This window comes from Protobothrops mucrosquamatus, unplaced genomic scaffold (assembly GCF_001527695.2).
Source record: "Protobothrops mucrosquamatus isolate PMUCROS unplaced genomic scaffold, P.Mucros_1.0 scaffold605, whole genome shotgun sequence".
Classification (NCBI taxonomy): Eukaryota; Metazoa; Chordata; class Lepidosauria; order Squamata; family Viperidae; genus Protobothrops; species Protobothrops mucrosquamatus.
Genome location: NW_015386903.1, coordinates 978,291 through 1,005,812, shown reverse-complemented (window position 1 = coordinate 1,005,812; position 27,522 = coordinate 978,291). Strand labels below are relative to the sequence as shown.

The following is a 27,522-nucleotide window of genomic DNA, read 5'->3' as shown; positions in this document are numbered from 1 at the left end:
TTAAGGCACCAGGCTAGGAACCGGGAGAGGGGGACTTCTAGCCCAGTCTTAGGCATGAAGTCAGCTGGGTGACCTTGGGCCAGTCACTCTCTCTTAGCCCTAGGAAGGAAGCAATGGCAAACCATTTCTGAAAAACTTTGCCAAGAAAACTGCAGAGGCAAATCCAGGACTCAACATTGACTTGAGGGCATGTACAAAGATGTACACACACAGACACAACTCATTACACAAAAGTTGGAAGAACATCCTGCAGGAGTAGCATAGTTTTCTCTTTCCGTGTTTGTACTGAACGTACAATATCAAAGTCTTTCTGTAGGCTTGTGTGAAGAGTCCACAACCAGGTGCATTTTTTCCCTATCCAGTCCTAAAAGATCGTTTTGTGAATCTTAAAAAAGTTATTTCAAAATTGCTTTCACTTTCACAACCAGAGCGAGGCCAACTATGGAGACTGAAAAGATTTTACGATTACCGTATTTAACATTAGGTAGGAAAACTGTTCCCGTTGTGTCTTGACATAGATCAAATCACTGACAATCACTGTTAATATATTAAAGGTTTTTAATGTACAGTTATATTTTTCTTTGCAGCGCTATGCAGCTCAATTAGAGAGTAACTAAATCACACTTAATTTTCTACCAATAACACGACAATTTAAATAAAAGATGCAATCTTCCATCTTAGAATTCTGTGTTCCAGGGAGAATAAGCTAACAGGTTGACAATAATTCTATTTGGACTAAGAATATGAGACAATAACCCATGATGCATTTTTAATAAAGCAGTAAGGAAAGGAATGATAAATATCTTGGAATCACATCTGTTGTTCTTACCCTGGTAAACTCTAACCAAGAGTTTCTTTCTAAAACATGCCAAATAGAAAATTCCACAGTCATTTGATATAACCGTTTGTATACTTTTCTGCAAGAAGTTGAGCAAAACTAGGTTAACGGTTAAAGGCAGATCAAAACATTAGGCTTGTACTCCATCATTTCTCTACATCTCACGTAAGTCACTGATCCAGCATGACTGTTTCCTTCAACCCAAACTCTTAATTATCAAATACAAAACTCTATAACAGTGTTTCTCAACCTTGACCATTTTAAGGCATGTGGACTTCAACTCCCAGAATTCCACAGCCAGCAATGCTGGCTGTGGAATTCTGGGAGTTGAAGTCCACATGCCTTAAAATGGTCAAGGTTGAGAAACACTGCTCTATAATAAATAATTCTAAATGAACTGACTTGTAGGGAATATAAACCGGAACTCTCAAACCAAGGGTGAAAGTTGGACCATATTCACTCTCATCCCGCCCAGACGTGGCCACGGGCACGATTCAGACACTGGGGTCAGCAAATAGATTTTGTGCTGACTGGGCTTGAGCTGCCTAAAAGCTCAGTGTGAAGACCCCTGGGATCTATCTGCCCCTGAAAGATAGGAAGAATGAGAGGCAAAAGGATCTGCGTTCTGGTTGGGTTGCCTTGGCTGGTCTCAAGAGCGGATCAGGGCCATCCAAAGTGGGCTCCTGGAATGAATTCTGACAACAACCCAGCTTTGGGTGACAACACAACACAACACAGTCCATCTCTGTTTTTTGCTTTGCTTGTTTTATACAATTTATACAATTTATGTGTTCCTCGACGGAAAATAACTGGACTATTCCATATTGCAATGATCCCCAGGTCCCAGGGATCGGGGCGATGCCACGGACGGATACTGACTGCCGCCCATTGGGAATCGGGCTGAGCAAATGGCGGACAAGCACAAAGAGCTCACTTTGCACATGTATGGGATTAGGTTGCACTCACAAAACTATTCCCCCCCTCCCGCCGACACTGATGCCCCCAGTCAACACCAAGACTGCCAGTCCGCTGTCATATTGTATAAGCTTTTTCGTATACTTAAAAGTATTAACACAAATGCAATAAGTACCTACTAGCATTGGCCAATTGTTTTCTTTGTCGCCTTCTATTAAAATTCTTTAAAAAAAAATAAGATTTAAATGTGATTGTATTTGAGGCAGGCCCGTTCAGAAAGCAAGCTGTACGTTTGCTAACTCCAAAGAGCAGCATCTGCTGGGAGCAGAAAGAATGAAGTCAATAGCTACGCATTTCATTCCGATTCTCTTCCTATTTCTCCATCATTTCTGAATCGCTCGGGTCTCACTAGCAGCGTTAAGGGCAAGCTAAAAAAAAGCAGAAGGGCTGCTGAAAGAGAAGTATTAGCCACACCTTATATGTGGGTGCTTACTCTTCAAGGGAACAGTCCAAAAACAGAGAAGAGCGCAGAATCCAATTCTTCCCAAGACTAAATTGCAGTCTGGTTCTGGGTGGGTCATCCTGCATAGAAATGGTGTAACCTTCTCAGCAATTCTGCAGTTCCAGCACTTGGACCACTTTGTAAAGCTTCTCAGGATGCCTTCAAGTTTCCAAGCCCACCAATTCAAGCTGCTTGCGGGAACCCATCTTCAGCTCTCTCTAGGCTTAGGCTACCAACTGTGTACTTCTTGTTTCGGGCAACAGCGTCTTGTCCATAGTAAGGCAGCTAATTCTACAGACGGCGTTGGGTGTTGTCCAACATTAAGATTTGGTCCTGATTCTCTTCGTATTTCTCCATCATTTCCTGCAGGTCATCGTCGGCCTGTAGCACCTTAAAAAGACTCAAATGATCAAATGCTGAAGCACGTCTCTGGAAAAAAAAAATCTACAGATGAGACAGTATCTAAGTCTGGAATTGAGACTGTGTGTTAAACAAGCCGACGTTCATGAGCTTGAACTAATTTAGGATTTGTTCTTGGTTTACATACCCCGGCGTGTTTGGCATATGTATTCTTGGCATTCTTTGTTCAGATGGCATGCAACTCTTTCCCTTTTGTTCAAGCAAGCAGACTACGTGGGCTAACAGACCACTCATTCACACTCATTCAATTAGAACCATTGGCTTAACAATGCTGCTTGGTTTTAGTATAACACGTAAACACAATCAATTATTTGTTGTTAGTTGCAAAGTCGTGTCCCCATGGACAACGTTTCTCCAGGCCTTCCTGTCCTCTACCATCTTCTGGAGTCCATTTAAGCTCACGCCTCCTGCTTCAGTGACTCCGTCCAGCCACCTCATTCTCTGTCGTCCCATTCTTCTATTGCCCTCAATCTTTCCCAGCATTAGGCATATAGTTCATATAATAAATTGTGCTAAACATGGTAATATGTAAAGCCCAGCCAACATATGTGATCTCCTCAATTAATAGTATTTTTGTAGTAATTTTATACAGGCATAATATTGCAACACACAGGTGTGCACAGGTCAATTTTTACACTTCTGTCTAACTCCAGAACTACCACATCAGCATCTGGTGTGGCAACCAACAACAATAGATCTTCAAGCGTTATAAAAGTCCTGGAAATGACTTAAATGGCTTTTTTAAAACTGAGCAGATCGGGCCCCTAATGAAGTTTAACGAGGAAGACAACGGAAGAGTAGGAGCTACATAGAAAAGAGTTCAAATGTGAGGTGATTGATTGCACAAATAAATCTAGCACAAACAACATGAATTGCAATCAAATAATTCTTATAATGGGATGTTTCTCCGCGAACAGCCTGGAAGTTTAGCATGAGCAGTTTGAACCATCAACACTCCTGAAGACCAGTCAGCAGAGGGAAGAATAAGGGGTAAACTGGGAAAGATCCAGGACCGCACAGACTATGCTAGTTTGGGACTCAACTAAAGGACAGAGAAGTAAGTCAGGAAGATTTCAAACCATTAACAATAAGCCAAAACAGGCACATCCACAGGGATCAATTGCTTGGTCCTCTTAAGAAGAAACGGTCAAATTCTCCATCTTGTCATACTTCCCAAGTTGCAGAAATCCACGCTGATATCTGCCACAATGCTATTAAAGTGTCCTTCCCTCTTGTGGAAAGTTTATAATAAGTCGAAAAAGCTTTTGAAGTAGTTAATATTGAGACATGACAGGATGGAGAGCGAGACTTTTTTTTTTACAAACATCATAAAAGTTATGCATTCTTTCAGATACCCTTTTCCTGTTTGGGCCAAACCATCTTTCAAAATAATCATGAATATATATACTTACGAGTACCGGAGAAGGGACTTTGAACAATGTTTGTTTAATGAGCCAGTCTTCATAAAGCTGATGAATAGCTTCTAAATACTCCTGTCCAGAAGAGAAGTAAAAAGGAGGATGATCAGTTTTAGTTTTTAACAGAAGCAAAAATACTTTTGATTGATCACGATTTGTGTTTTGTAGAAGCGAAAGGTAGGATAGTTGCAATAACAGCCAAATATCTGATGTAAGTTGCAACAGGACAATCAGATTTGGGGGGGGGGGCTGGGGAGTGACCCTGGACCTTGTTTATCCAGGACAGCCGTTTCCCCATCCCAGTTACTGAGCATCCAACACCTCTCCAGTCAGAAGTAGGTTAAGGAGATTTTTAGAGATATTGATTTAATACTTAGGATTTAGATTTATAATGGAAATGAAAATTAGCTATTAGATTATAGCTTTGAACTGTTATATGGAAATGGGTTTGTGACAATGAAAGATATTTTATTAGTAAATGAGGAGCTATTAGGATGAGAAATAGAATATATTTGTGAAATAAGGTAAGAATGTAAATTTTGGAACAATATGTGCATTTTAGCCATGATAATTATCTTGTAATGAAATGAGGGAAATTAGGAAATTACCCGAAGTTTAAACATTATGTTATTAAAGGCTAAATTGGAACATGGTAATTGGAATTAAGTAAAACTTAAAAACAGGACGTGGATATGTATAACTAAAAATTTATTGATAAATGCCTTGATTGATTGAGCTCTACCTAGAAATGTATTAAATTGAATATGATGTAATAATTAAGGGAAATAGAGAGGGAACCTTTAATGATGTAACCTGAGATATATATATATGAATGACTCTGTTATTGGACTATTGATTACCCTATCACCACGCTGCTTCCTAATTACTTGGATGTAAAAATTGAAAAATTAATAAAACTGGTTGAAATGGAGAAGTGCAATTGTAATCTTTTAATTGAGTAGTGTTGAGTAGTGTTTAACATCAGCAACTTTTAAGATGTGTGGACTTCAACTCCCATCATCTCTGTGATGACATGATGTATACGTTGACATTTGATCTCCTGTCCCACTGGATGCTTATGACCTCTGTCTTGTTAGGGGGACTGAAGGCTTTCGATTCTTCTTCCAACCAATCAAGTTGTAACCTTCCAAAAAATGAAAAGGTCTTCTCCTTACCATGGGAATGACTTTTTCCTCTTCTCTGCACCTCTGCTTGAGTCTCTGGTAACACATGCCAGGAGAGGTCTGTAGATAAACTGCATTAAACCATCATAGTTTGAAACTGTTAAGAATGCAAGGGCAGTTTTAATCATTTCAAAAGTATTTTTAACTCAGAAGCAGAGTTGATTCGGCCTTGAAAAGAATTCCAAAATGGTTACAACAGTTGTAACAACAGCTACCCATTTGAAACCAAGCATTTCCCATTCAAAATGCTTGGCGTACTAAAATAAACTGAATATTCTTGAAGATCCATCCAGTTTTTGAAAGCTCAGATCCCACTAGCGGCAGATTTTTTAACGATGGCTATAAAACCATGGATTTTAATAACAAATCAATGAGTTGGGGTTTTAAGTCTATGATGTAATGCGTGTTAAATATTTTACTTGTTAAAAGTGTTTTTATTCAATGCCAAATTTAGATTATATTTGTAACTTGCTTTGGGGCCTTTTGGCCATAAATAAAACTGTATACAAAGCTCAGAGAAAAATTATACTTATAGGAATCTATCAGGGGAAAAAAAATCCCAAAGTGATAAACATTTCAAGTTAAAAAAAAGTAGAATACATTCATGTAATCACCTATTAAGCATACAATGCGGAAACTACTACTGAAGCCTTTACTGCCAATGTGGATTAAAGATGTCTATGGAAATTTTCAATCATCCAGGTCATTGTTGTCCCAAAAATGCTTTTCACAAGGCAATGAACAAGAAAGTCCAGTTGCCTTGTGAAAAAAATACTTTTGGGTAAACTGAAGATGAACTTATTCTAGATTTTAAACTATCAAAAGAAAAATAATAATTTAGAGCTAAAAAGTTAGTCTACCCTACACACACAAATGGACAAACACAAAAGCTTCTACTTTATTAAAAAAAGAAACAACACAGATTTTACATATGATTTCTCTCACCCACTTTCCCTCATGTATGTGGAAAGTGCAACTGCCTTAATTCACAGTGATTAAAGAATTATGGACATTGAAATTCAAACTATCTGATTGGCATCGTGTTGGAGAACCTTATGTTGGTCTGTAAGAAGATTATCAAAGTGATCCCTAATGATCAGTAGCCACGAAACCTCTCCATCACTGAAGAATCAATAGAGGTGTTTACCTATCAGATCAAGTGACACATTCACATTCTTGATGATCCAGTCAAACCACTCCGTCAGGATGACGTAATCTACTTCTGGCATTTTCCCACTGCAACAAATACAGGAGAATGATCTGAGCAGGCACCCAGTGTTGGAACATAAACGAAAAAGATTGTCAATAGTTCAGTTACTCATCTTCACGCTATCAACCAGCAACTGCTAATCTTTCTCTTCATCCTCATCACAAAATGATGTACGCTGGCCCAGCCTTCCTCTAAAATCACCAAGATCTCATATCCCATGGTCAAAATCTCAGAGCTTTGCGGGCTCTTACAGGGAGTTCTCATTTAAAGATGACGTTAACTGAGACCAGCAACTCCGTTAACTGTGCAGTGTGATGTCATGTGATTGCACCATCTTATGACAGCAGCTGGGAGAGTCCCAATTGCCAGTTAGGTGAATCCCACACAATCACAGCATTTTACGGTCACATGGCTGCCATTTGCAACTTCGTACTGCTTTCCGCCTTGACTTTGGGTTGAAGTTTGCTTTCTTCTGAGATTTTTTTTTTTAGTTTACTAGTCTAGCCCACCACTATGGAATTCTCTTCCTCAAGAACTAAGCAAGCGTAACCTTGCTCAGCTTTTTTGCAGATCAGCCAACATTTGCTAAGTTCTACTACGACTGGAAGATCAATATCGTCGCCCTTAACTCAAGTTCAAATAATGATACCTTCATATAGGTACATTCTTGTCTTTTATTTCATAAAAGTATATAGAAATAATTCACCACTTCCTTCTTCACAACTTTCCAGTCTAGCCAACAATCCTGGTATTTTCTGGTTGTCTTCCATCCAAGTTGAAGGCTTTCCAATTTTACATCACTGGGAATCAATGAATATATTTCCCCTCACTTCTGGATATTTCTACCTCAACCACTCTCTTTTTACAACCTTGTAAACCCATAATTCAGGGTAGTCTGGGCAACTGGATGGAGTTGAGCATTTACTAGCCAGATGCCCTTCCTGACGTCTATGTGGAGGTCACAGATTTTTTTTTTCTTTGCACCCTAGGAGATAAACATTTACCACTATCTAGGATTGAATTCTCAACCTTCCAAATGGGAGATGAGTGTCTTCACCATTAGGCCATCACGTTGCTGTATTTCTACCTCAACCACAACTGAGCCAAAAGATTTTAATGTAATGTGCAACGGAAAAGAATCTCAGATCTAAGCATGATGTCATGTGTCTGATTAACGAAACACTTAAAAGGACTTTCAGGCATATTTTTCCTAAAAGCATTTATTAAGGTTACAGAGATGTCAGTACGGCATGGTGGAAATGCTTAGATCTGAGATTCTTTTCCATTGCACATACATTCTAGGCATTTTTCCCGCACCTATTTTGGGGTCATGGTTCACATCTTCCAATTAATTTGGAAGATATGATTTACTTCCGGGTTTTTTTTCCTGGGCTTTCCTTATTCTCCTCCCCTTTCACTGTTGCCTGATTTAACTATAAAAATACCAGACAGTTCTGCATATTGTCAAAGCAAGAATATACAGTATTTGCAGCGTTGACAGTTATCTGATCTGTTTTCAGTAATCATTCACTGAAACAATGTCAACATTTATATGAATCAGTTCAACGTTGCCTGGTTACCACACGTAAGCAAGGACTGTATGCAGAAGAGCACATGAAGGTATGTCAGTGCTTTCACTAGCCTTCTCCTCCATAGCTAAACCGAGCACATAGCATATAACCGTGGTTTGCTTATTCTCGTTCAGGTTTAAGTAATATAAAAGAACAAAATTTCAAACAACTAATGCATAGCTTCCACCCAACCCAACAATTAGCAAAGCTTTTAACGTATATCCAATATGCACATGCAAAAAAAGCAGTTAATGTAATTTCTTCAAAGTCACACACAAATAGCAATCAGACAAATACGGCAATTGCTACATCATATTACTTCAGCAATTTGGATAAAAGAGAACCAAAAGGTGTTTTTGTACCATCACATCTGCACCTTTGCTCAAAAAACTCTCTGTAGCCAAGATGCCACCTTGTGGATTAACAAATTGGCTTCTCCTTTTCCTCCCATATTTCAGAAAAAGAAACCTAGTTTGGCTGTATGTTTATTCTTTTCTTTCGAGTGCAAAAATAACGGGGAAGATAAATCGAAAATATATTGCAAGATGAATAGCAGCAGCCAGCATGCCTAAAGTCAGTCAGTGTGCAACTGACAATTTGATGGTAATTTGGCTCTGTTCCTGAGCTATTTCAGAATGAATAAAATATGAAGCCACTCTCTTAAAAGCACACTTTGTACCGTACCTGCGATATAAGTTCTCCACAAAAATGTACTTTGCACTGTGAATGGACCTCTCCATCATTCTTATGGGAGAAATCTGTAAATTAAATGTCAAAAGCCATTCAGAAGAATGGATGGATGGGTTGACAGACAGACAGACGGATTGTTAGCTATTCAAGGGGAGGGGAGCATCAGCTGTTCTGCAGCATCCACTGGGCTACAGATTCCTTATTTATTCCCTTAAAGCAGTGGTTCTCAACCTTTTTAATGCCGTGACCCCAACCGGTCGTAAGTCGAGGACTAAACCGGTCGTAAGTCGAGGACTAAACCGGTCGTAAGTCGAGGACTACCCAACCGGTCGTAAGTCGAGGACTTTCCCTGCCCGGGAGCGCCGCGCTTGCGTGGTTCCGCCCCCTGCACCGGCCGAGGCGTAGCTGGCAAGCGGCAGAGACGGAGCAGGCCGACCACCAGCTGGCCCAGCCCAAGGGAGGTAAGGCACCCGCCGGAAAAGGGGAAAAAAATGGCAGACAAAAAAAATGGCGGACAAAAAAATGGCGGACAGCCTTGCTTGGCGACCCCCGTGAAATGGTTGATCGACCCCAAATGGGGTCCCGACCCACAGGTTGAGAACCACTGCCTTAAAGTTTATTTAACATCAGCAAGGCCATTATGAAACCAGCAACCTGGTTAATTTCAATCCGACCTTTTATTCAAGAACTGTATAATTCTCCGTCCCCATCTTTTTCCCCATCTTGACAAGCCAAGGACGTAGGATGAAGTGAAGGTGACGGATCCAAAATCACCCATTTAGCTTCCATGGCAGAGACTGGATTTGAACCAGGGTCTCCTTATTACCTTCCCAGAATCTTAACTATTATGGCACACTGGCTCTCAATGCAGGAAGTCTTCAACTTACAACGTTCATTTAAATGATTGTTCGAAGTTACCACCACACTGATAAAAGAGCTTGACCAGTTTTCACACAACTGTTGCAGCATCCCCATAGTCACGTGATCAAAATTCGGACATCTGGCAACTGGCAATTATTTACGATGGTTGCCAAGCCCCGGGGTTGTGTGATCACCTTTGGTGACCTTCAGACAAGCAAAGTCAATAGGAAAGCCAGACTCACTTAACAACTGTGTACTAACTTAACTGCAATGATTCACTTATCAAGAAAGGTCGGAAAGGGGACAAAATTAACTTAACAACTTCGGAAAACTTAAGCTACAGAAATTTTGGACTCGATTGTGGTCGTTGAGGACTGCCTGTATTAGGATTCTAATGCTACACTGTAAAACATACCATTGGTTTTGTATGCCGGTCCAACATAGTCAACTGCACGTAAGTCTGTAGTGTCAGCCCCCACCGGGTTGCATCTTGATACATTAAGCCCTGGCATTGGGGAGAAAACAATAACAACTCAATGCAATGCAATTGGAATGAAATTGGAATTGGAATTGGAATTGGAATTGGAATTGGAATAGAATAGAATAGAATAGAATAGAATAGAATAGAATAGAATAGAATAGAATAGAATAGAATAGAATAGAATAGGACTTGTTGCAGTATTAGGTACATGAGCACATATAGTTACAAATCCTCCAGTATTTATTTAATTTCTTCTCCCAATGGGAAGGACTTACTAAGCATATTCAGTTCTCAATGGGACACTGGCCACCGAGGAATATTTGCGTTTCATACCTTCCTTTGGACCTAAATGTATTTTCACTTCACAAGGACCAGCATGTACAACTGAGACCTATTATTTACAAAAAGGAAGGCTTGAAAATTATTACCAAATTACAAAGAGGAAGTAGAACATCTGCTGTCTTGGGATATCTTATTCTAGCGAGTCATATAAACAACCTACTCAATAACTCATGAGGTTAGAGAATGAGTATGTTTCCTGGTGTTATATAAGGGTAGTTCAGTTTTTAATTTCTCACTATAATTCAAGGGCTTTCAAGCAGTTAAAAGAATTAATGCAGAAAATAAGTTCAGGAGTTTCATTCTAGCAACTTACCAGAGGGTTATGTCCACGGACGTTCCTCCATTTAGATACTGGTTCTGTCAACACCTTGAAAATTAAAAAAAAAATCAGTGCAATACAGAAAATTTACTTCTCTGAAGCTACACTAGAGAAACAACTGAGAAATGTGGAAGATTAGCAAGTGGTACCCTCAGACGATGCTATGCAAGTATGTTAGCTTCTATACGACTGACTGCTTTGCCAAGGACAGATTTTGCCCTTGGAAAAATTCTCTTGAGATTCTCTTATGCTCTTTCACTACTATGTGAAACCACTAGCCAATAAAATATCTATATCAGTGGTTTTCAACCTGTGGTTGGCAGACCCTTGGGAGGCTGCAATGTCGTTACAGGGGGTCCACGAAGGCTTGAAGAAATGTTATGATTTAAATCTTGCTTTAAGTTTTGGGTGTTTATGGCCACAAAAGGTATTTAAAGGGGGCGCATGGTGAAGAAAAGGTTGAGAACCACTGATTGGTGATCTTTTCATTTTTTCCTTAGCCACGTTTTTGTCCCTGCTTTGTGTTTCTTTCTAATTCTGCAATGTTTAAGAGAGTTTTGTCTTGATTTGTTTTTTGTTCATTCAATTAAAAAAACCTAATTTTTATTTTTGCCACACTTTTAACTTTCTCAACGTCCAGTCAGCCTTTTCAATTCTCCCACGCTTATCTTGTTGAAAAGTTCGAGAGACTTAACACAAGGACCTTCTGTGGTGATCCAAGCTGACATTTGTCAGTTTCAGAAGAGAGGCAACTTCTGAAATTGACATACGGTGACATGAGATGGGTTTAAACCTGGTTCAGTCTACCAGTTACCAGTTAGCAATTTAATCTGCTTTTCCCAAAGGCCGATATGTATTAGGAAGCAAAATGCCATTCAAATTTTAGCAGCCACCCCCCTTTATTATAGTTTATAAAGTTCCAGCCTGTTTTCACCAAGGCTTTTTTGGTGCTATGTATTTGTGGGATTCAGTTTTACAAACGAATTGTTTTATTATGTTTTCGTAATCTGCCCTGAAGCATTGAAAGTGAGTCATATAAAGTAGTTTCAGGGGAGGAAAAACCCAGGAACGTATCTGGAACTTCACTACGACATGATATTCAAAGGAACTGTGGTGAAAAAAAAATGTATTTCGTAGGGCAGGAATTTCACTAAATGTATGAACTGCAATCCTGATCCTATTTATTTACATCTGCGTGAAGCACACTTAGAATATGAAAAACTCAAGAAAGCACAATGCATCACCTCAATGCCAGTGTTTTTTGCAAAATAATCCAGGCAGGTTGTTTTCCCGCTAGCGATATTCCCCTCGATGCAGATCTGATAAAAACAGAAAGAAAACAAAATCCAGATTAAGGCTGGATGAAATGACAGCAAGTAAACTCTCAATGGTGACACTCGAATTCAAAAAAAGTTAGGATTTGCTCTTCTCTCAATTTGGAAAACACAGATTTTTTCCCCCTCTCTACATAAAACAACGCCCCCTCCCAAATTCACATTCTAAATCACCACATAATCATTGTCACATGGTTTAAGCCAGGGGTAGGCAAGCTTGGCTCTTTTATGACTCGTGGACTTCAACTCCCAGAATTCCTGAACCAGCCATGCTGAGGAGAAATGGAGAGGTTTCCATGCTAAGCCATGCTGGCTCAGGAATTCTGGGAGTTGAAGTCCACGAGTCATAAAAGAGCCAAGGTTGTCTACCTCTGGCCTAGGCCTAGGCCGCTTTATGACTCGTGGACTTCAACTCCCAGAATTCCTGAGCCAGCCACATTGAGGGAAAAGGGAAAGGTTTCCAAGCTGAGCCATGCTGGCTCAGGAATTCTGGGAGTTGAAGTCCACGAGTCATAAAAGAGCCAAGGTTGCCTACCCCTGCTCTGGGGTATCTAAGAAAAAGGGAAAGAAAAATAAAACCTAACTTATTACTTACATCCTATCGATTCACAACTACTTCACAATCCAATTCCGTTATTATAGCCTACAGTACTTCAATAAAGTTTTGTTCTACCCTGCTTGTGGAGTCAGGTTCCCCAGTCTGGTTAAACTCAAAGAGCCAATACATCAAATATCAAATAAAAAGTCCATGCAGTCATGTTATCAATCGAGTGAGCGAGCATCAATTATCAGTTTCCAGTCACTTTAATTAAGGTTTCAATGCGGACTTCATATATTCTTCCCATCTGCACACTGTTATACCCCCAAGGCCTTTTAAAACCTACTACATATGTATTATTCCTCTCCTTTATGGGATCCCACAAAAAGATTTGCAAGTCTGCATTCAGAAATGCACAGTGATGGTTTTCATTATTGTCTCATTAATGCAGCATATGGGAGCTTCATACTTACAACTGTCTTCCTTTCTCCTCCGTTTGCCAGGTGCTTATCTTTAAAAGAAAAAAAAGGCATTAAGCTGGAAGAGTAATTGGTGCTGGTAATACATTGAAATATTAGTGGAATTACAAAGGAAAGGGCAATATAATATTAAGGCTATTTTATGCACAAATATCAAAGACTATAGAAACAGCAATCATGGAAGGATGGCAATGTGCAAAAATGGCTAAATTAACTTGTTTTAATTAAGTTAATTCTGACAGTCTAAAGATGGATCCAGATACTGAAGAACTTGTTTAAGGAGAGAACTACAATTACTTTTATTTTTAAAAAAAACTGGAAACCACTTATGGACTTTTTGTTGCAAATGGATAAAATTGAACTAATGATTTTTGGATGTATTGATTAAAATGATTTATGGGAAGAAAGGAACTATGACATGCAAAATGGGAGGGAGGAAACGATAATCACTATGTCTGCAACTGCTGCAAAGAACCAGATTTGCTTTAGATATCTTTTTTTCTTGCTATTCTTGTTTTCCTTTTACCCTATTTCTTCTTCTATTTTTCTGTAGTTTTTAAAATCTTTATAAAATCTTCTTTTAATATCAATTACTTTAAAGAAGATGATCAAGGGTAGGAGGAGAGGAAGTTGAACAGCCTTGCTAGAATCCTGATCAACAGTACCGCTCAAGGCGGAATCGAATTGCAGGGCCTGTAGTCCAGGTCACGTAATTTGTTCTTTGCAAGTTTCACATGTCATCACATGTCATCACATGCTGGTAAATATGATGCGCAACTGCAGGTAGTGCAAACAAGAATTAAAAGATATTTTAGCACAATATGTGAAAGGAAAAAGTTAAATCCTTTGCCCTTGCTGGGTAGAGAGAGGAAAAAATGTAAAAGCAGGACAGGGGTAGTGTGACTGTAGATGCCACAAACACACCTGCACAGCACTCATCCTCACCACACCGGATGCAAACAGAAGAGGTACAGGAAGGATGTGGGAAAGGGCAAGATTGTGTAACAGGACCAGGAGTCTCTTTCAAGGCCTTCTAGGATCAACTGACATATTTACCCAGGAAACAAGACTAGCCAAGATCACAGACTAGACTAGACGCAGTCCCATGTTATAGTCTTTGTCAGATATTGGCATCTTGACTGCCACTCAACTCTATTTCACAGTCCTCCTTTCATGCTGGGTCCTCATTAAGCCCCGACTAGTGACACTTTTAAGATTGACCATGACATAAGCTTTTGTGCATCATATGCCACTTCATCAAAATCGAGTTATCCCAAACATACACCACCACCACCACCACCACCCCCCAAAAAGCAGAAACAATAAATGCCCCAAACTTTTCGTGGCCAGCAGTTAGAAATTTCAGCTTTCCAATTCAATTCAAGGTCCCTTCCAACTTTATTATTATGTTATTATTATTGTATTATTATTATTGCATTATTATATTATTATTATTATTATTATTATTATTATTATTATTATTATTATTATTATTATTATTATTATTATTATGGCTCATCGCACATTCAGCCAGATGTTCAGACTGGATTTGGCATTTTGTCTACCTATCAAGTCCTTCCCAAGGACCTGGGATAGGCAGATGTGGATGTTTGATGGTATTACAGATATCATCGCAGGTTGGAAGCAGTGCCTAGTAAGGCCGCCTTTTGCAATTGACTAATGGCGAATTTGTCAATGCCAATGATGGTGTTCAAGCGGTGCTCCAGTTGTTTTGGGATTGCACCCAAGGCGCCTATTACTATTGGTACTACCCTTGCTATCATCATCATCATCATCATCATCATCATCATCATCATCATCATCACTATTACTATTACTATTACTATTATTATTATTATTATTATTATTATTATTATTATTATTATTATTATTATTATTATTATTATTATTATTATTATACGAATTCAATAGACCCAGGCAATGGACACTTCTATTTCATTTCCACGTGACTGTAGCATTTCCAAGCGACGGTAAACAAAGCAAAGGCGAACTCGGAGCAATCCTGGGACACTTTGCACCTTCCGACGGGTCGCGCGAATCGCGCAGCAGCCCAGAAATTTCGCTAGCCCCGCGCCCCCTCCTCCCCCCCCATCCCCAAGCCGAGCCAGGCCGGACCTACAAGAGACGTGCTGAGAAGACCCGGCCGTGGGGCAGCGTTGATCCCTCGGCGGCGCAGGGGGACGGAGCTGTGAGAAGCCGCCTTTGCAGCGGCGGGAAGCCGAGCCAGGCCCAGCCGCCCAGAGCTGCAAGCCGGCCAGCCAGGGCCGGTGGCGGAGCAATTGCACCCGCCACATCGCCCATGTCCGGACGTGCGTGACTCTCGCAGGAACCGGAGGGCGGCCGCGCTGCAAAGGCCGGAAAGAGCAGCTGCCGGGGTGGGCGAGCCGCTTCCTTCCGCCGCTGGAGCAGCTGCGCTCGTAGACGCCGCCAGTCCCGGGCGCGAGCCCAGCAGCTGCGTTTTTGCAACGGGGACAAGGGGAGGCGCGCAGCTGCCCAGGTTGCCAAGGGGTTGCTGGGAGTTGTAGTTCAAGCCTTGTGGCCTGGAGGACGAGCAGGGGGTGCAAGCTGGAAGATCTTTTCCTTGGTCAGCCGCAGGCAGGCGGGTGCAATTCGGTTTTGACCCTTTGCAACTATCCTTCGCACAATGCGCTAAGCATGGCGAGGGCTTTTGGACGCGGGCGAGCTCAGACCGCTTGCACACCCGAGGGAATCAGTGTATTATGGAAGTCCAAGGAAGAAAAAAAGTGAATTATATCAAGTGGGTTGTGATAAGATAAGATAAGATAACCTTTATTGTCATTTTCATACTGTGGGCACAATGGCACACATCAAAAGTGAAATTGAGTTGCCCGCTCTCAAAGTGAAACACATACATGACACACACTTAATACATACTATAAACAACATATGTATAGACCCACATCACTACTTATACATAGCAAATAGATATGAAATATTGTCCATCTTGAATATATAACGGAAGGAGGAAGCTTGGGGGCCGAGCTGCTTTCAGGGGCGTTGATTTGGAAGGGATTAAAATGAGTGTAAAAGCAAACCAAGATGTCGGTGAATTAATACAAAATAATCTGGCTTCACAAAGATGCTGAAATCAAGCTAGTTGTAATTATAGCTTAATATAATGGATTTGTTAACCCCATTACGGATTGCACAGAAAACATTGCAGAGAACAAAGAATCGGAATAACTGGATGAGAAATGTTGCGGACAGGAAGTCACATCTTTATTGCCATAATTTTGACTATTGCAACACACACTCTCTGGAGCTCAGAAGCTCTAACTCGCACACAAGGTAATAGCCAAACTATTAGTATCCCACAGTTGTGGGATAATGCCACGTCACAGTCACTGCACTGGTTCCCAGGCCCCTCCAGGCCCAATTAAAAATATAAGTGATGATCAAAACACACAAGCAGCTTTGTGCGGTCTACTAGCATTTTTGGAAAACCAGTTCATTGTCATCAAATGTCACCACTGGCTAACTTTTCAGAGCCACTTCTGCCCTGAAAGACATGCTGCAAAACACCTCAAGGCCTTGCCCAGGATGCCAGCTCCATCACTGCCTCTGCATTGTTAGCCACCAAACAGCTGATTGCCTTGCCAGGTCTCCCATTGTGGCCTGCAATTAACTCTCATGTATCAACATGGCCTTTTCACTCTATGAGTGGTCCCAGCCTGCCCTCCAGCAACACATTATATTAGGAGATTGCCATCTTCCAGGAGCATTGGGAGGGGGACTTGCATAATTGCCCACTTTCTTCCATCTCCGTGGAAACCAGGGCAAGAAATAATGGATATAAATTACAGAGGTTAAGAAAAAAAAATCCTGACAGCAGGAACAGTAAGAAAAGTGGAACTATGGAAGAGGAACGTAATGAGGATTTTGACAAAAAGGGTAGACAGACCTTTCTCAAGATCATTGACTTGGTTTTCCTCTGCACTGCAGAGGGTTGAGATAGATGACCTCGTGGTCCCTTCCAGCTATACAATTCAGTGATTTTGAGAGAAGAAAGGGGCAGCATTGTGGGACGTGCTACCCATCAAATTAAACTTGCCCCTTTACTCTTGGCATTCTGGAAAATCCTGAAAACCCCCTTTTACACTGCCATTTTATCTGACTGATAAGAACCAGGCAGCCATTTCTGACTGTACAATGTTGAGTTTTATTATGAATTGTTCTTTTGCTTCCCTATTACCCCTTCATAGTCAAGATTAGATACAGTGGTGTAAACATGGTATAAATAATTGGAACATATTGTCAAAATTCCTAAGTCATGTAAAACAATTCCAGGTGCAAGTTTGAAACAAATGTTCAACTGCTAATAATAATAAACAAGAAGCACAATTAATATTTGAGTCTACGCAAAGAATAATAAATATCCTGGTATTTCAAAGAGTTGCTTTTATCTCAGTGCTGTAAGAGGGTTCTTACTAAATTATTTCCTGTTGCGATACCGGAATTCCTTTAGCAAAGCTAATCATAGTTTTGGAGCAGAAAAAGACGGGTGAAGTTATATTGGTACAAGCCATGATAGTGACATTAATTATGGCTTGAAAGCCACTTGAAGTAGATTTGTATGCAACACTTTTGAAGCCTGAACTAAAAACACTACTTTATGTTTTAGCATAAACCCTGAACCTAACCAGTATAATCTACTAGTTTAACGAAGAGAAGGACGAGGGGGGACATGATAGCAGTGTTCCAATATCTCAGGGGTTGCCCCAAAGAAGAGGGAGTCAAGCTTTTCTCCAAGGCGCCTGAGCGCAGGACAAGAAGCAACGGATGGAAACTGATCAAGGAGAGAAGCAACCTAGAACTAAGGAGAAACTTCCTGACAGTTAGAACAATTAACCAGTGGAACAACCTGCCTCCAGAAGCGGTGAATGCTCCAACACTGGAAGTTTTTAAGAAGAAACTGGACAGCCATTTGTCCAAAATGGTATAGGGTTTCCTGCCTGAGCAGGAGGTTGGACTAGATGACCTCCAAGGTCCCTTCCAACTTTATCATTATTATTATTATTATTATTATTATTATTATTATTATTATTATTATTATTCACATTATATGTTTAATGTAGGATTATTTCTTGTCCAATAATTGTAAGCCACCCAGAGTGATGTATGTCAGACCGTATAAATGGATTAAATAAATAATTGAAAATCCACTTGTCAACTCATATTTCTTTGCAGAAGAAACCTCTCCCTTTGTCACCCAAAGCTCTTCCAAAATAAAGTCTGAGAATATATATCATTGTCATGCATTAATTAGCCAAGGACACCTTTCTTTAAAATGGATCCCAATGTCTCTCACTAATCGATCTGACCAATACAATTATATTCAATCTAAAATAAGGGAGAATTAAGAACAGCATCTTCACTAAGCATCCATAAAAGGTTCCAGGGATAACACTAACCATGGTTTATTCAACTCCAAGCTTACAAGCTATGGGGAAACCTGAAACCGGACCCCAAAAGTCCCGTTTCACAATGGGGCCAAAAGCTGGGCTGGTTGGTGGCTTCCTTCTCACGAGCCCCCTGCAAGGTAGACCATCCAGAGGGGCAGAAAGAGATGCTCAAATCCACATTTCTTTCCCCCGTTCCCTTTCCACGCCCATCTGTCTCCTCACAACCGCCTTGTGAGGTAGGCCGGCCTGGAAAGAGAGGGACGGGAGGAGGAGGGGGCGCTCATCTGATCCCCTCCCCGCCTCACCCCGGCCGGGTAGGACGGCCCAGCCGGCCCGAGGAGGCGTGGAGGAACGCGGCGCCCTCGCCCTCCGCCCGCCAACCGGCGCCCCTTCCGGCACCGCCCGCCGCCTCTCAGCGCCGCCATGGAGAAGGTAGAAGTGGACCGGCAGTTCCCGCGCTCCGCGGGCGGCATCCTCAAGGCGGCCCGCATGGTAGGTGGAGGCCGGGCGAGCCTCTGAGCTTGTGCAGAGCGCCTCCTCTTCCCTCGCCGGGCCGGAGGGTGGTCTGAGTGGCCGCGCCGAGGGTCTCCTCCCTTGGTTCGCCTTCTGTCCTTTCTTCTCTCCTTCTCCTTCTTTCCCTTCTTTCTTCTCTTTCTTCTTCTCAGGTCTTTTTCCCTTTTTCTCCTCCATCCTTCTTTCTTTCTTCTCCTGCTCCTCCTGTCTCCGTTGCCATCTTACTTCTTCTTTCTCCATCTTTTCCCCCTCCCTCTTCATCTCTCCTATTCTTTCTCCTGGCTCCTTCCTTCCTTTCTTTATTTACTTTTTCTTTCTTTCCTCTTCCTTCCTTTTTTCTCCTTTCTTTATCTCCTTTTCTCTTCATCTCCTTTCTTCTTCTCCTCTGGTCTCCGTTGCCATCTTACTTCTTCTTTCGCCATCTTTTCCCCCCTCCACCTTCATCTCTCCTATTCTTTCTTCTCCTGCCTCCTTCCTTCCTTTACTTTTTCTTTCTTTCCTCTTCCTTCCTTTTTTCTCCTCCTTCATCTCCTTTTCCTCTTCATCTCCTTTCTTCTTCTCCTCTTGTCTCCGTTGCCATCTTACTTCTTCTTTCTCCATCTTTTCCCCCCTCCACCTTCATCTCTCCTATTCTTTCTTCTCCTGCCTCCTTCCTTCCTTCCTTTATTTACTTTTTCTTTCTTTCCTCTTCCTTTTTTCTCCTTTCTTTATCTCCTTTTCTCTTTTCCTCTTCATCTCCTTTCTTCTCCTCCTCCTTCTCCGTTGCCATCTTCTTTCTCCTTCTCCATCTCCTTTCTCCCCTCCCCTTCATCTTTTTCTGTCTTCTTTCTTCACCTTCCTCCTTTTCTCCTCTTGCTGGTCTTTTTTCTCCTCCTTTCATCTTTTCTCTATTCCTCCTTTTCTTTTTCTTCTTTTTCTTTTCTGTTTCCTTTTCTTTTTCTCCTGTCTCCTTCTCTTCTTTTTCCTTTTCTTTCACCTTCTCCTCCTTGGATATATCCTAGAAAATAAGTCCCTCCCAAATAACTTTTAGAGTCACATCGGGGCAACGCCTGTCATCACATAACATCTGGGACACAGTAGCTGAATTGAACTGCTTTCCTCTCCACATCTATACTGTATATGTGAGAAATATATACGAGAGATATAATATGCAGGTGTGTGAAATAATACAAAATGCAGTTATTCCCAGTGTTAAGCAGAGAGCGCAAGAAATGCGTAATCTCACTGGTTTTTTTTGGAAAAGCAATTGCCGTTGTTTCCCTTTGTCTTTTTGGCTTTTGTATATCTTGTTATGAAATAAAATATAAAAAGTAATAAGCAGAACAGCGGTTAACCTAATAATGATGTAAAGCTGAAGGAAAAGGTAAAATGGATTCATACAATATTAATATGTTTGGTTGTGCTCTACCCAGTCATATTTAGTGAGATGAGTGGCCATATAAATTGACTAACAAATGAAGTAAATATAAAATGAGCTCACTCACTTAACATATTCATACATCTAGACTTTACATATTGCTCCATTTTTTTTCATTATAAGACATTTTTTAAAATTCAGTGTCTGACTTTCAGGCAGTGAACCATTCATATTCATTCCTAATCTCTGGATTCACACATCAGCTCTACCCCAGAAAGAAACTAAACAGGGTCCAACAAGCCATATTTCTAGGTCTGTAACTGAGTAGGTGTGTTGTATGAATACTTTTCATATCCCTTTATCCATTCAGTGGTTGTCCAGAGCCATCCAAGGGTGTTCATGTGTGTATATTAGTATATTTTGTGCAAATCCAGCTTATTCTGTATGATTCACTGATCATGCAAACAAGAAAGTGAATTAATTCAATAACCAAATAAAGAATGGAATAGAAACCCAGCCACTATTTCATAATACCTCTCAGCAAACTTAACTTCCATTTTTAAGAAAGTTGTGCCTTGTTTTGGCTGTTTGTTTTGATCAATAGAATCAAAGTATGAATCTCCAAACTCTTGGGTTATAGTTGCTGCTGCCATTTAAATGTGTTTCACATGGAGAACTTGTGTGCAAGACATTCTGACCATTTTGTCATATCCATGGTCTGTTTTAGCTAGAATTCCAAAGAAACGTGTAGCATTTCTTTTGGTGAAATTTCTTAGCTTTGTGTTTTATTATTTTAATACATCAAATAGAAAGTTTAGCAATCTGGTATCTTTGCAGGATGTCTTGTAAATTACTTATTTCTTCCTTGCAGCTTCTAGCTCTTATGGCAACCATCACTTTTGTTGTTAAAAGATCTCACGAAGCCTTCCTAGCCCTTGTGATCATGGAACTTGTCATTACCTTTTTATTCTATTTACTCTATCTGCTGAAGTTGGAGGAACAGTTAAAATTCATGTTTTGGCCATTGGCTGTAAGTATGATTTTCTACAAACAACTGCTTTGTGTACACATTCTGTAGCTAACGCAAAAGGCAGATGTCAGGTTAGTACTTAATGTATCCAGTCATATTCCTGGAAAAATAGACATTATAAAAAGACTTCCACTGTTTTGTATAGTTTTATCTCTGGTCTGATTCATTCGTATGTGTGCTTGTGTGCATGCATTCATTTATTCATTCTAAACATGCTTCTGATGAGTATGCTCTATTTAACATTGTGAAATTAGTGGCATTAGATCTACTTATAAATCACGTATCTAATGTTGATAATTCTTAGGATTATATTTAGCTGACTAGTTTCATTGAACGAAAAGCATTAATCCACCAGACCATTTCAGATTATCATTTTCCTACTCTTCCGTCTTTACAAACTAACAGATTTTCTTTTCTAAGTAAGAAGTACTTATCCAGTAAGAAATAAAAGTAAAAACACAGAATAAGATAGTACTGAAAAATGTAAACAAACTCGATATGGAAAACAGGAGCTTAAATTCCATGAATGATTTTGGGCAATGCCTAAAACCTAAAATTATTCTTCAAAATACGTCTACTTGTCACCATTTGTGATATTATATTTAAGATGCTTTAAATATACTTCTAAATATATTGGCTATCATTTTTTATTAGCTACAATGATACAGACTTTGTTCAATAAAAAGCGATTCAGACTTAAAACACTGTTTACTTTCTGTTTGGGGTACTACTTATAAAATGTCACTGGGTGTTACTGCATTAAGCATTTGATTACTCATCCTTCACTTTTTTAATGATCTCAAGATGACTCAAAATAATTTTTCCGTGGAGCTTTAACCTCTGCCCATTACAAAAATAATTTCTTTCCAGCAGTTATATTAAAGCTTAGAGAAGGATGAGGGGGGACATGATAGCAGTGTTCCAATATCTCAGGGGCTGCCCCAAAGAAGAGGGAGTCAAGCTATTTTCCAAAGTGCCTGAAGGCAGGACAAGAAGCAACGGATGGAAACTAATCAAGGAGAGAAGCAACCTAGAACTAAGGAGAAACTTCCTGACAGTTAGAACAATTAATCAGTGGAACAACCTGCCTCCAGAAGCGGTGAATGCTCCAACACTGGAAGTTTTTAAGAAGAAACTGGACAGCCATTTGTCCGAAATGGTATAGGGTTTCCTGCCTGAGCAGGGGGTTGGACTAGATGACCTCCAAGGTCCCTTCCAACTTTATCTAATAATAATAATAATAATAATAATAATAATAATGAGAAAAGAACCTACAACGAAAACAAAATGCTTCGTTTTCTTATAACTACGTTATATTTGTAAAACTAGTCTACACGTCTAGACCCTAGATTCGTAAGTGTAAAGTCGTTCGAGGAGGTCGTCAACTAAATTCCAAGTCAATAACATTTACCCGTGATTGACCAATAATTATTGTACGATCGTTGACACTTATGTCTGCATTTTATTTCTGACAAGACCTTGTGAGATTTGCTAAGCATCACTGGGTTGACTCAAGAGAAGAGTTTTCTTTACCAGACAGCAAAAACGTCTTGGATCTGGAGATAATATTCTTTGCTTTGTTTTTCAGGATGCTTTCAATTCCTTGGTGGCAGCACTATTTCTCATCATTGTGGGCCTGTGTGCAACAATAATAAAGACCAACGACGCAACATTAATTGGAGGTGTAAGTAAGACATCTGTACTAGCAGTACAGCGTGAAACTAGCTGGGCACATCCTAAAGGGTATCTGGGGGCCAGGTACCCACAGATACCTGTGGGAGGGTACCTGGTGAACAGGCTTTGTCCTTGCTACCACAGATTAATGTGACTCTCTTCCAACAGTAACAATTTACCAGCATCTCCCCCATTTACTGCAATTTTACTTAACTCACATTTCATATTTGAAAGAGAATACTATATATTTCTAGGCCATTAGCAAGTACCACTTCTCAAATCGGCCGAAAATATATTGCAGTTACTTGAAAGGAAGATGGTTTTTTTCCCCCTTTAAAACGGGAAGCTTGTTTTACATTTGCTGAGAACATAAAAATAGGAAGCAAGTTTTCTAGAATATGAGGTAACAGACATTTTTTCCGGATTTCTTACAATCACAAAACTAAATTCTGATCTATAAAGTTGCTATTAACTAGCCTTTAGATGTTAACAGTGATTCTGTGTTTTTCATTTTTGTGTGGAATCTGAACCGCTATTTTTTTCCCCTTTTTTACAGGTATTCTGTTTGATACTTTGCATTCTTTGTATAATAGATGCTACTTTGATCCTGAGAAAAGTTACTTTTAATAGGTCATAGTAGGAAGGTATCCAAAAAATAAAATGGCCGACGGAGCCAAATAAACTATATAAAACAGCCATTCCTAATGTAACATTATACAAATATGTTGGACTAGAGCTCCCATCATCCACAACCAATGCATAAAGCACTTTATTGTGTGCAGCTGGGACAAAATACCAGCAGGTCATCGGACTGGGAGAGCTGTTATTATCCATTTTAAAAGCCTGCTTTGCTATAGGCTCTTTGTCACACTTTCTCTGTATTTCCTAAATGCTTTCGACTCCAGTTGAGTCAGTCAAGCTTTATTAAATCCTATTGATTTCAAAAGGCGAAACTGAGCACACGTTTGAACCCTATCAAATTAGCTGTGATTTAAAATGCTTTACTTGAAGGGGATTTTGTGCCTTTAGTTTAATGGCACCTAGCATTTGACTACTGTGTACTTTATCAAATTAGTTCATTTATTTCAGCAGTATAAGCAACCGTTCCTAAAAAAAAATACCTTGTGTCTTATAAAACAGCTGTTTTTAACCATATAACATTAGAAAATGATTATGGGGTATATCTTCTTGAACTGGTTTGTATTAAATCTTCACGTTTTTAATTAAAAGGTTTACCTGCAATAATATTAGGGTGCCTGGTGTTTATTGTGTACATTTTCCCCATTCAGAAAAGTTTTTAAAACGTTAGCGTTTTCAACAAAATGCCACCTTAAGAAGCCACCACCATTGACTAGGCTGCTTATAATAACAGAATACTGAGTTCACTCAGTGTGTTGAGTTAATATGGGGGTGTTCAGTGACTCCCGACTTTCCAATTAAACATTCAGCCTCTGGCCATTCGTCGTTGCACAAATGCAGACACACTCACAACTTGGCAAATCTTATCAAAGCACACAAAAAGATTAAAGTCAGACAAAACAACCTATTGGAATATTGTCTGAAAATGCAGAGTAGAGATGTAGCAGTAAGTAACATTTGTATTTTTTTGTATCCCATCTTTATTGTTTTTGCAAACAACTCAAGCCAGAGAACCTACCCAACATATCTTTCGCCCACAACAACAACAACCACAACCCTGTGAGGCGAGTTGGGCTGAGAGAGAGGGACTGGCCCAAGCTCACTCAATTGGTTTTCAGGGCTAAGGTGGGACTAGAACTCGCAGTCACCTGCTTTCTAACCTGGCACCTTGACTATTAGACCAGGGGGTCTTCAAATGCCCTTTTATGACTTGTGGACTTCAACTCCCAGAATTCCTCAGCCAGCATGCCTGGCTGAGGAATTCTGGGAGTTGAAGTCCAAAAGTCATAAAAGGGCCATGTTTGAAGACCCCTGCATTAGACCAAACTAGCTCTTATGGAATAACACTACATTTTTCCACCTCTTAATAACATTAAACAAGTTTATTGAGCAATTTCCTTAGGGCAACCCCCCCCCCACACACACACAATATTTATGTTTTAGTTCCTAATTCTAACTCAACTTTTGAGTGGCGCATGTTGTAAAAAAAGCAGATACCCCATTCTTAGCAATAATATTGCAATTACGTTTTTGTGGGGGGGGGGAGAGAAATACTATATTCAGGCATGAAGCTCAACTGTTGGGCGTGCCAAACAAGCCTTAAGACTTGCTTCTCCTTTTCATTCTACACCACAATGAGAAGATCTGAAGATTTTTGCTGAAATTGTACATGTCTTTTTGTGCACCAGGATAAACCAAATAAGGCCATCCTACAGTTTCCGATCCTGACCTAAGATAAACCAGAGATGAGGAATTGTTGGCTTAAAAGGCTTCGTGCAACCCACCAAGTCTTCCTCTATGTGAATTCTTCCAGTGAACATGCCAATATTCCCCAGCTCTGTGACCTCTTGAGAAATTTAAAAATAGGAAAAATAATTTAAAGCCATTGATGAATTGGTTAAAATGAAAACACTGAACTGTGTCCTTCTATTTGTTTTTAACTGAAACTTAAAATGATTTAAGGTATGGTAACATAAATGTTTGGAAATACAAAACATGGAAAAGTGGAACAGTATGTGAAGGTAAAGCTTCTTTCAACACAAGGAAACAAACTTAAGGCTTTCAAAAAACCAGGTGAATGGTTAAAAAAAAAAATCAGAAGTAGAAACTGCCCATGGTGATATTTCAGAAAAAAGAAAGACTAAGCATTTTATTGCAAAATGTCAATTTCTGAATCTTAATCACCTTCCTGAAAGTTTCATACAGTGGAGGCAAAAACCAGGACATGTAACTTGATTGTTTTTGCTGTTGGCATTTTTTTGCTTGTCTAAACAGGCAATAGTGAAGACAAACTACATTCCTTCGAGTTTACAGCTCCATTTGCTATAAACAATAAAAAATCTCTAAAGTAGAATCAAATATATTTCCATGTTATACCTCAAGCAAGCAAAGGAGTATAAGTTATTCATGTTTATAAAATCCTGGATCCTTTTTTACCTATAAAGGTTGTTAAACGTTTGTTTTCTGCTGAAATTACTTTTCCCAGAAATTCCAAAAAAGCTCGATTATGCCTTCCATATATAATAGATAACGATTCCCCAAATTCCCAGCTAAATTTGGGTAGGATTTTGGAAGACCCTATAGCAGGGGTGTGAAACTGCCGGCCCGCGGGCCGGATGCATCATAGCGAAACCGCACCCACCCCATTGCCAACAATGGAAAAAAAAGTTGTGATACGTCGCGACACATCACATGATGTTGCGAGTTTGACACCCCTGCCCTGTAGCATCCTCTTACTGATAGTTAACTTATCTCCCTTACTTCCCACGCTTAATCAGGTGAAAATTAAGAAAAAGCATTGTGGTTAGCTTCTTGGCCTCACTGATTCTCAGTAGTCTTCTGAAGTCTTTCTCCTGCCACTTCGATCTATTGATTTTGCCTTCATTAATTACCCACCATAATTAAGATATACATAAAGTCAAAACTATGTCTGCATACTTCTAAATCATGCTTATTTTGCATTTCTTGCAAAAAGACTAAACATTTTTCATTCCTAATGTCATCCCTGCTTGGTTCCCCTTACCAACGAGGCATCCTCACCAATCAAGGTCATATTTTGCAAACCCTACATATTTTTCTCAGACTTGTCCATCTGTCCAAAGGTGGAATGATCTCCCTATTAACCACAAAGGGAGAGCCAAATCTGCTTTAAACACAACAGCCCTACCAAGGGCAACGGATGGAAACTAATCAAGGAGAGAAGCAACCTAGAACTAAGGAGAAGCTTCCTGACAGAACAAGCAACCAATGGAATGACTTGCCTTCAGAAGTTGTGGGTGCTCAAACATTGGAGGTTTTCAAGAAGAGATTGGACAACCATTTGTCGGAAATGCTATAGGGTTTCCTGCCTGAGCAGGGGGTTGGACTAGAAGACCTCCCAAGTTCCCTTCCAACTGGGCTATTCTGTTGTTCTGGATGATCAAGTTAGTGCAAGGATGGCCAAGCTAGGCAACTTTAAAGACATGTGTCTATGAAGAGTCTCAGTCATCCAAGTCACCGTTATCCCCAAGGTGCTTTTTGCAAAAGGCAACTGGATTTTCTTGGTTTGTTTCCTTGAAAACGTTTCGCTTCCCATCCAAAGAAGCTTCCTCAGCTCTTGGAGGGGAAGCGAAACGTTCCCAAGGAAACAAAGCAAGAAAATCCAGTTGCCTTTTGGAAAAGCACCCTCGGGTTTCAGAGTTGCTGGCGGGGGGATTCTGGGAGTCAAAAGTCCACGGGGGTCTTCTTAGAGCTGCCCAGGCTGGAGCAAACCCCGCGTTAGCGA

The 27,522-nt window shown here is 40.1% G+C and overlaps 2 protein-coding genes across 3 annotated transcripts; one reads left to right on the top strand and one right to left on the bottom strand.

The window, feature by feature from the left end:
- Nucleotides 1-1,875: 1,875 nt before the first annotated feature.
- Nucleotides 1,876-15,424, bottom strand: TK2 (thymidine kinase 2). Its single transcript, XM_029284451.1, has 10 exons — nt 15,409-15,424; nt 13,097-13,134; nt 11,996-12,070; nt 10,746-10,799; nt 10,025-10,114; nt 8,743-8,816; nt 6,425-6,513; nt 5,269-5,348; nt 4,088-4,168; nt 1,876-2,645 (listed from the first exon to the last, which is right to left on the bottom strand). The coding sequence occupies exons 1-10, from the start codon at nt 15,422-15,424 to the stop codon at nt 2,547-2,549; spliced, it is 696 nt and encodes a 231-aa protein (XP_029140284.1). The 3' UTR covers nt 1,876-2,546.
- A 3,535-nt stretch (nt 15,425-18,959) lies between these two features.
- Nucleotides 18,960-24,360, top strand: LOC107288891 (chemokine like factor). 2 transcript variants are annotated; one of them, XM_015817554.1, is made up of 4 exons: nt 18,960-19,038; nt 21,288-21,446; nt 23,035-23,130; nt 23,677-24,360. In XM_015817554.1, exons 1-4 carry the CDS (start codon nt 18,970-18,972, stop codon nt 23,755-23,757), a joined length of 405 nt encoding a protein of 134 aa, XP_015673040.1. In that variant the 5' UTR covers nt 18,960-18,969; the 3' UTR covers nt 23,758-24,360. The 2 variants fall into 2 exon arrangements, with proteins under 2 accessions (XP_015673040.1, XP_015673041.1); XM_015817555.1 differs by lacking the exon at nt 18,960-19,038 and adding an exon at nt 20,103-20,213.
- Nucleotides 24,361-27,522: the final 3,162 nt, after the last annotated feature.

Coding starts and splice junctions, on each gene's coding strand:
- TK2 (XM_029284451.1), bottom strand. Junction 8,817..10,024: donor ACCGGCATACAAAACCAATG/GTATGTTTTACA, acceptor TTTAATTTACAG/ATTTCTCCCATAAGAATGAT. Junction 2,646..4,087: donor AAGTCCCTTCTCCGGTACTC/GTAAGTATATAT, acceptor AGTCTTTTTAAG/GTGCTACAGGCCGACGATGA.
- LOC107288891 (XM_015817554.1), top strand. CDS start 18,970: ATGGAGAAGGTAGAAGTGGACCGGCAGTTCCCGCGCTCCGCGGGCGGC. Junction 19,039..21,287: donor TCCTCAAGGCGGCCCGCATG/GTAGGTGGAGGC, acceptor TCTTCCTTGCAG/CTTCTAGCTCTTATGGCAAC. Junction 23,131..23,676: donor ACGCAACATTAATTGGAGGT/GTAAGTAAGACA, acceptor CCTTTTTTACAG/GTATTCTGTTTGATACTTTG.